We start from the raw sequence: 9,250 nt of genomic DNA on the forward strand, positions 1-9,250 counted from the left end.
TTTAAATTTGAACTAGTAATTTGGAAACTTAAATTTGAATTGTAGCATTTACATTTACATTTGAATTCTGGGTGTTTTGTAACATCTTTAATTTACTTCTATGTTAAGTGCAAAAAATGAGTTTGTATAAGAGAAAAAAGAGAGTAGGAGGAACGGACAAGCAGGGAGTATCCGTGCACGTGTCAACAATGACCCAAACGTACCTCCATGTGTACACAAACCATGGGTGCATGCATGTACAGAAGCTGCTCATGCATGCACTCAACTTGTCTCTCGTTGAAGAAAATGCTCTGTGATGAATGCTTGCATGTTTGTCACCTGTTTTGTCCGCTTTGGTGCGTGCACGGGAACATGCCATGCGGCATCTATCTCCCTCCGCTCCTCTGATCATATAAATTGGTGCGCGCCGCGCTGCAAAGTGCGCACAGCTCCCGGTTTTTCAACAAACGTAGTTAGTTTCACCACGCATGCATACAATAATGGACAATGAGCTCGAGGCTGTAAACAGTGGGATGAGAAAGCACGGCAAGCTCTTGTACCGCCGTCTCGTCGGCCAACTGCCTCGTCTCCTCCCCGTCACAATGCTCCTTGCCGTGTCTTCACCGGCGGCAATGGCCATGCTGTCCCAGCGATCAATTCACGGCCTTTTACACGACGCGCATGACATCACGGCCGTGTCATTGGCGGCCTGTGCGGTGGCGGCGGCGTGCGCCTACGCCATGTCCTGGTCGCGGGCGGTGTACCTGGTGGACTTCGCCGGGTACAAGCCTGCGCCGGCGCACGAGACGAGCCGCGCCAAGACCACGCGGCACCATGGACTAGCTGGTGCGTTCAACACGGAGAGCATGGGTTTCCAGAGGAGGATCCTGGAGCGGTCAGGGCTCGGCGACGCGAGGCACTTCCCGGCGTCGGTCATCAAGGTGCCGGTGGACATACGCCTCCGCTCGGCGGATGAGGAGTCCCATGCCGTCGTTTTCGGCGTGATCGACGAGCTGCTGACCAAGACCCGCGTGCGGCCGTTCGACATCGGTGTGGTCATCGTGAACTGCAGCCTCCACAGCCCGACGCCGTCCTTCACCTCGCTTGTCGTGAACCGGTACTCCTTGCGCAACGACGTCGTCACCCACAACCTTAGCGGAATGGGCTGCAGCGCCGGCATTATCGCTATTGACCTCGCCAGACGCCTGCTTCAGGTATATATGAGTACTGTTCCAATACATCTTGGATGTTACCTCCGGGCCTCCACGAAGCAACTTTTCCACGAGGTCCACCAGTTACAATCCGTTTTTCTCTTCTTCTTTTTAAGAACGAAAGGGTTTCCTCCGATTTCCACTGAAAAAAAATCAACATTTCTCTTCAAACACAGCACAAACGTATGCACTCACTGATACGTATGAACACCTTCGACAAATCGAGAGGATGAGTCGCTAGGTCTTAAGATTGACAAAGTCATCACAAAGAGTTTCGTTGTTAACGGCCATGTCGCTTACCACCGGAAGATAAAACCGTTAAAATATCAAATAAATTCAGAAAAATACAAGCAAACATACCAAGTCTAGGACTTGAGCTCGGATGAACGGTTTCCACCACAAGAAACCTGGCCAACTAATAAGAAAATAAATCAACGTTCACTACAATAATTGTCATTATCATTAGTTGTCTCGTTCGCTGTCTAACCGTCCTCTCTCGTTGGTTTCTACATTAATTTCTTTTTTAGTTCAGGTTTTTGACATATTTTTTCTCCCACCGGGCTATCCCCTTTTTCATTATAATCACATAATGGAAATACAATATCTGTTCCACATCAAAGTAAACACTGGCTAAGGGAAGAGGACGGATAAGCGAGTTGGAGCACTAGCAGGACACCTGTTACAGAGAGCTCGCCATCGAAACTCTAGCTACATGACTAAAACCTGCTACTACCAAAAGTTATGATCAAATTTTAAAGCCACCTAACTCCCATGACTTTGAGTATATTACATATCCGACAGGCTGAATAAGTAGCAAAGGTAAACTAGAAGATTGCAGAATCATCTCCAACACCCGAGGCTTCCTCAAGGAAGATTTAGTTGTCGCCTAAGAATCCGCACTTCCATCATCAGCTGGGACCAGAAGTGATGCCAGACGAGCGGTGTTAGAGATATATTTGGGTTACATGTATTTGGTAGTTTAGGATCTGTAATTCATCTCCTACCTTATCTCCAGGAGAGACTTCTTTCCCTCCAAGCCTTGTATTCAATATATACTCGCTCTCGAGGCTCAATAATACATCCAGCGCATTACACCAATCATTTCTCTCTATCCCTTCTAACAAGTGGTTTCTTTCATCAGCATCTGCACTCCATTGTTAAGATTTTCCTTGTCGACGCCTTTGAGTAACCCTGACCAGTGCAACAAGAATGAGCAAACGGTAAAAATAATACCGGTAGGAGATCTGACTTTTAGACCAAAATAATCATATAGTTTATTGACATATGGTTTCTTGCTATTTTTTTTATTTAAAACAGAGGCAAAAGATTTACTTCATCCATTAAATAAGAGGAGAAAAGAGTTTGACAGTTTACAAGTGACCCTAACAAAATGGTATGGCAATTACTCTCGTACAACAATGCGCCCTAGTCTCTTAGTAGCCGCCGTAACCCATAGGTTGGCCTCGAACATGACATTTTGGAGAAGAATAGGAGGTGACACACTCTTGTGGCAAAACACCCAGGCGTTTCTCTCATTCCAAAGAGTCCAAGAGACAAGCATGATGAGGGAGGCCATCGCTCATCTGCCGGGGTTTCGCATGTCGGTTCTTCTATCCCACCAACGCATAAGGGAGTCCTGAAAGTAAGCATAATAAGAGCATCTTCAATAATTTGTATGTGAGCTTGTTGACAAAAATAGGAGTGTCATCTACTAACAACTCATCATACAATACTTTAATACAGTGTATTTACTTTGGCCAATAGGACGTGGGAGAATGTATAAGGTTGCTATTCCATCCCACATTTGGAGCTTGTGCTTTGGGTGAAGTGACAATAATACTTGCTCTCTCCTCGTTAAATCGGTTCTACACAAGAAGAAATCCAATGTGGAGTAAAATCATAGTTGGCGCACTAGGGAATGCGGTGTTTCGGAGTATTTTCTTCTTCTTTGTTGGCCGAATATCGTCCGATTAAATACATAGCTGTATAATTGGTGAAGATGGTTGAGCAGGCTTACCACGTGGTACCTTTATATAGTATGAATAAGTGTGTAGGAAACAAACATAACTAAAAATATAGAAATAGGGATAAATATGTGATTGATTAATGTGTATGTTGATGTTCAGGTGCTAGGTCGATGTGCATCATTCCATCCAGAGGCCGATGGGCTTTTCTTCTTTTCAATAGAAAAATGTCGACGTGCAATGTGTTGTGCTGACTCGATCGTTAACCTGCAGGTACACTTGGACACATACGCATTAGTCGTGAGCACAGAGAATACCACCCTAAACTGGTATATGGGCAATAACCGGTCCATGCTGGTGCCCAACATGCTGTTCCGGATGGGTGGCGCGGCGATTCTTCTGTCAAACCGTCGCAGCGAGTGGCGGCGCGCCAAGTACCAGCTGATCCACACGCCGCGCACGCACCGCGGCGCCAGCGACCAGAGCTACGCTTGCGTGATGCAAGAGGAGGACGACGCCGGGCACCTGGGCGTGTCCCTCTCCAAGGATCTCATGTCCGTGGCCGCCGAGGCGCTCCGCACCAACATCACCACCCTTAGCCCCCACATCCTACTGCTGAGCGAGCAGCTCCGGTTCCTCTGCGCCGTCGTGCTCAAGCGGGTGTTCCGCACCAAGGCGAGGCCGTACATCCCTAACTGCACGTCTTCGGTGCAACACTTTTGCATCCACGCAGGGGGGCGCAGCGTGCTGGACGAGCTGGAGAGAAGCCTGAGGCTGAGCGCGTGGGACATGGAGCCCTCGAGGATGACACTCTACAGGTTCGGCAACACGTCGAGCAGCTCGCTGTGGTACGAGCTCGCCTACTGCGAGGCCAAGGGCAGGATCAGGAGGGGAGACCGTGTGTGGCAGATCGCATTCGGCTCGGGGTTCAAGTGCAACAGCGCCGTGTGGAAGGCGCTTAGGACGGTTGAGGGCTCCGGCGACGCCAAAGAGAGCAACCCCTGGGCACAGGACGTCGACGTTCTTCCAATCCATGTGCCCAAGGTGATGTTGATCGACGACGAGGCCTTGTGTGTACCTGCCGCATAGTTTCCGCGCCGCGTCAAAATAAACGAAGCGTCGTGCACGTGTTAGCAATGAGCTCATTGGTTCGATGCCCTCTTTATATTAGTTCGTGTTCGAGTCAGTATTGACGCATGCAATGAGTTTTAAACCGACGTTGTACTGGGCCGTGTCGTGTTGGGTACATGAGTCTTGTGGGACGTGCTATGTATCTACAAAGACTACGATATATAACAAATAAATGAAGGTGATTGCCGGTCGGCCGACTGATCTATTGCTAAGATCAACCAAGTTGGAAACCCACCTTACTGAGTGTTTGCAACGTGTCCAATGTTGCTATGGGATGTGAGATTTGCAGTGTGACTTATGTTGCACTTGAAGATTTGCAAGACGAGTGATTTGCAACATCAGCCATATTTGCGTCCAAAGGCTTAAAACATATGACCCACATTACACTCGGACGTTTGCAACCAGAACTTTGAAACACGAGCCATGTTGCCACCACAACGTACCCTCATGCATCAACCGATTTGCCTCCGCGACACCATTTCACAGCATGATGGCGCCCCTTCACAACATGGGTTTGCAACATAGGGGTTGTTGCAGTGGTTCGCAACATAGGGGATGTTGTGATGGGTCCTTGCAGCAGTCTACCGTCCATTGCAGAAGCTCACTTCATGCAACATCGAGCCACACACCAGTGTTGTTGACGCCCTTGCAGCGCCACGACAGGTGGTGGCATCGCCTCAAAACGTTTGTGCACTGCCCCTTTGCAGCACTCTGACACCCCTCATGGTGGCACCCTTAGTCACCGTCCTCGAAACTCAAAGTGTTGACAACTTGGGAGCCATGGCAACAAAGCGCGTGTCGCTATGCTGCGTAAGAGGGCGGCAGGCAAGGTGATGACAAGATCCGTGCAAGGAGGTGAGACAGAAGGGTGTCTAGACTGAGGGTTGCATAGGTAGGAATCAGCGATAATGGATTTGGGAGAAGAACTGGCGTACTCGAGAGGTTGAGGAAGAAGGGGTTGCCGTGCGTGGGGACCCATGAGACACATGTCGCCCAAATGAGGCGATCGAGGTAGCTTGATTAATCCAGCGGTTAATTATAACCATTCCCTATAAATGAACTAAAAAACAGCTTTATTTATTGCACTCAAATTTCCTTCTATTTTTATTTTACATTAAAAACATTTGTCTAAAGTCAACTATTGATGACAATGTCAAAAATGACGTGCTATGAAAAAATAGCATGGCCCCTTAAAATATGCTATTAGCGTGCTATATCGCGCTATAATGTGCTATTAACGCGACATTGTACACTGATTTATTTAACGAGGAATTGCTCAAAATGCTATAGCGTGCTATAGCGATTCTATAGCGCGCTATTTTTTTTCACCTGATGAGATTATTGATTTGTTTGATTGATTTGGTTATTATAGAAGTTCTGCGGTACTAGAGACTAATCCCTCTCACTTTTTTTGGGCAAGGATGCCCCTTTTTTCTAAACGGGGCACAAATTTTGCCTCATCCATTAATTAAGAGAGAATAGAGTTTGGAGTTTGGTTACAAGTACCCAAAATTACATAGGGTACTTGGCACAGGTGGTCACCCAAAGCGAGGCGTCATTCTTGATCATTGCGAGACTTGTGACGGAAGATGTGGGCAACCCTCTCGTTCCAGATAGTCCAAACTACGAGCATAGCGAGGGAGGCCATTCCTTCCCTTTTTGGGACGTTTCTTCCAAAGATGTTGATTCACAATTCTTTGATGAGCGCTCCAAGTGACCGGTGGTCCTGTTAATGCACTCCAGATGAAGCCAATTCTTGACCAAGTTCCAAAGCCTCAGGGCGAACCGATATTTGTAGAAGAGGGGAGCCACAGATTCTTGATCGCATTTGCAAGGGGAAAAGGCCGCAGTTTGGCCAGCCTATCGGTGGTCCAAACTCTTTTTCAAATAGCCAACCAAGCAAAGAATTTGACCTTAGGCGGCATCGACGCCTTCCAAACCGCATAGTTCATGGGGAGCGGGTAGCTTCTCACAATTGCGCATTGTATGCGGAGGCCGCGGAGTAGAGCCTGATGGATGTATGTTTCCAAATAATCTCATCATCGGCATTGATGTCGAGCTGGAAGTCACAGAGGGTTGTCCAAAGGGTCAAGAATTGATGAATATGAGCCATGAAGAAGTTTGTTGAAATTGTGATCTTGGAGACCCAAGCATCATTCTTTAACGCTTCTTGGACCTTCCAATTTTTCCTCTTGGAAGCCTATGAGTGAGTGGAGAAATATATATTGGCTTTCGGCCTTGCACCTAGGGAGAATCCCACAATATGTTTGCGAGCTGTCATCAACAGTGATGGTGGTGGAGGCGTCTTGCCATTTCTTTCTAGGAATACTTGTATGTATACACGTGCAATGCACGTCTTAACAATATTGTCCCTATGATCCTAGTAAAAAAGGCATACAGTACTTGCTCTGTTCATAAATATACAAGATGTTTAAAATATTTTAATATGGAGTACATACGGACTAAAATGAGTGAAAAATATATTAAAATGTGTTTATATACATCCAATGTGGGAAAAAGTTGGAACATTTTATATTTGTGAATCGGGGGGAGTAGTTTGCCATGAATTCAGAGCAAAAAGAAATATTGTTGAAGTAATAGAAAGTTGATACTTGGTATGATCAAACGCTTGTCACCTAGTGTCACCCAGAAATTTCCAAAGGAAAAAATGAAGATGTACGTGGTGGAACCCACACTGTTCACATTTGTTTATTTTCCCCGACAATATGTCTCTCGTCTCTCGATTTTCCGAGTGACGCCCTGACACATGCAACATGCCAGAGAAGGCAGGAGGGCTCCAAAACCAAACAGACGCACCTGTAGAATAGTGTTCATTGTGAATATATATATAGGGAGTACATAGAACTCATCTAGATGAGACGTAATTTGGTCTCATTCACCTGGAAAACAAGAATGGATACAACCCACGTTAGCACACACGCATCTTATAACACCACATTCAATGGCTATAAAAGGTGAATGAGACCAAATTAAATCTCATCTAGATGAGTTCTAGCAAAACTGGTATATATATACTTTATTAATAAGTAATAGATACCTCAAAATGAGTTTCATGACAAAATTCATGTGAGTCTACATATTTTTTAAAGGTTTACGTATACAATAATTTGGTCATACGTGGAAAAGGTATATTACAAAAAGTACGTCACAAATAATATTTTTTCCACAAAACTCATATTGGGGTATCTTAAATTATTTAATGAAGTATATTGAGAATAATAAAGAGGTATAATTAATGTGTATACGAGGTATATTGAAGATGGAGTACATACTCTTAGGAGTATAGAAAACTATTTGAATAAGTATTAAAAATGTTGAACAAGTATTAAAAAAATGTTGAATAAGTATTAAAAATGTCGAACAAATATAAAAAATGTTGAATAAGTATTTGAAAAATGTTGAATAAGTTTTAAAAATATAGAAAAATTATTTTAAAAATGTTGAATAAGTATTAAAAAATGTTGAATGAGTATATAAAAAATATTAAACAAATATTCAAAAATGTTGAATACATATTAAAATGGCGAACAAGTATTTGAAAAATGTTGAATAGGCGTCCAGACAATGTTGAACTGTATACAAAAGATGTTGATCACGTATTAAATAATTGTTTTTGACATATACGAAAATGTAGAGTGAAAACGAAAACAAACATAAGAAAAAACAAAGAGAAAAACAAAAAATGGAGAAGAAAAAAACTAAACAAAAAATGAAAAAAATGAAAAAACCAAAGAGAAAACAAAGAAAAGAGTTGAAAAGAAAAAACCAGTGAAAACCGAGAAATAAATAAAGAAAAACAATGAAAAAAGAAAGAAGGAGAAACACCAGAGGAAAAAACCGAAGAAAACCCCATGAAAAAACAAAAACTGAAAACTGATTTTTTTTGGCAAACCGGTGGAAAAACTGCCTCTGTTCGCCTCAAATATGTCTTGCCCTGCCCATTGTCACGTACTGCACCTAACCGTGGTGGCTAGCAGCACGAGTGACATTCGTGGAGATGAGGGTTTGAACCCTGTAGCTCCCCTTTTCCCTATTCCCCTTCTCTATTTTGTTTTAACAGTGCGTGAATGGGCCAGCCCGATAACAAAAAACACTTCAGCGAGACATCCTATCGTCCTGCATGAATGAGGCGAGTCGGCATCTTGCATGATACCATGGGGACAACGATGTCAATGTCCAATCCACAAAAATGCTACACCTAGGTAAATTTACGTAACCATCCTAAAATCCTGTCCTCCGCCCCTTGAATTGAGCCGTCGGTGGACCCAACTGCTAATCCTGGCCTAATTAATTTGGGCCACATTAGCTACCGAGGTACGACAATATTTGGGACCAACAAGGCCCCTTGATGGTTTGGCTGTGGGAATCACAATGCACAAAGTGCAGATCCAGCAATCAAGCACACTAGGATTTACCAAGTTCATGCCGCCTTGAGGCATAAAATCCTACTCTTACTTTGGTGGATTATATGTGGAAAATGCCCAAGTTACAAGAGAGCGCAAGCTTGCCAGCAAGGTGCTTGGAAAGTGCGGCTATGTAGTGCAATTGGGCAGGATGTCGACCCTTGTAAAGATTATCAAGAGCCTCTTTTTATAGATGAAAGAGACTACCACTTCGGCAAAATGGTAAATACAGTGGTAGATAGTGGCTACAATACTGTCGTACCTAACTATGACAGATTAGGACAAAAGCAATAAATATTCCGTTAGGTGTCACGCCGAGGAGGAATGCCGGCAAGGTTGTCCATCTTCACCACTACAGCTCGCCTAGCTACCTTTTGTTCTATCGACACGCCTCTGGGACGGGTGTCAATAAAATTGTCCTTCAGCCACAACGATGACAAGTGCTCCAACAAGCTTCACCTAACCACATGCCCGATCAACACCTGTTAACGAGCGACTAGCTAACAACCCCAGTGGAGCGGTAAAGAGGCGCAAGGAGCTT

At 44.5% G+C, this 9,250-nt stretch overlaps 1 protein-coding gene across 1 annotated transcript; it reads left to right on the forward strand.

The window, feature by feature from the left end:
• Positions 1-479: 479 nt before the first annotated feature.
• Positions 480-4,243, forward strand: LOC119354741 (probable 3-ketoacyl-CoA synthase 20). Its single transcript, XM_037621487.1, has 2 exons — positions 480-1,193; positions 3,428-4,243. The coding sequence occupies exons 1-2, from the start codon at positions 480-482 to the stop codon at positions 4,241-4,243; spliced, it is 1,530 nt and encodes a 509-aa protein (XP_037477384.1).
• Positions 4,244-9,250: the final 5,007 nt, after the last annotated feature.

This window comes from Triticum dicoccoides, chromosome 1A, assembly GCF_002162155.2.
Source record: "Triticum dicoccoides isolate Atlit2015 ecotype Zavitan chromosome 1A, WEW_v2.0, whole genome shotgun sequence".
Lineage (NCBI taxonomy): Eukaryota > Viridiplantae > Streptophyta > Magnoliopsida > Poales > Poaceae > Triticum > Triticum dicoccoides.

Excerpts from the sequence above, each read along its gene's own strand:
- LOC119354741 (XM_037621487.1), top strand. The coding sequence starts at position 480 with ATGGACAATGAGCTCGAGGCTGTAAACAGTGGGATGAGAAAGCACGGC. Across the intron at positions 1,194-3,427 it reads TCGCCAGACGCCTGCTTCAG|GTACACTTGGACACATACGC; the intron begins GTATATATGAGT and ends GTTAACCTGCAG.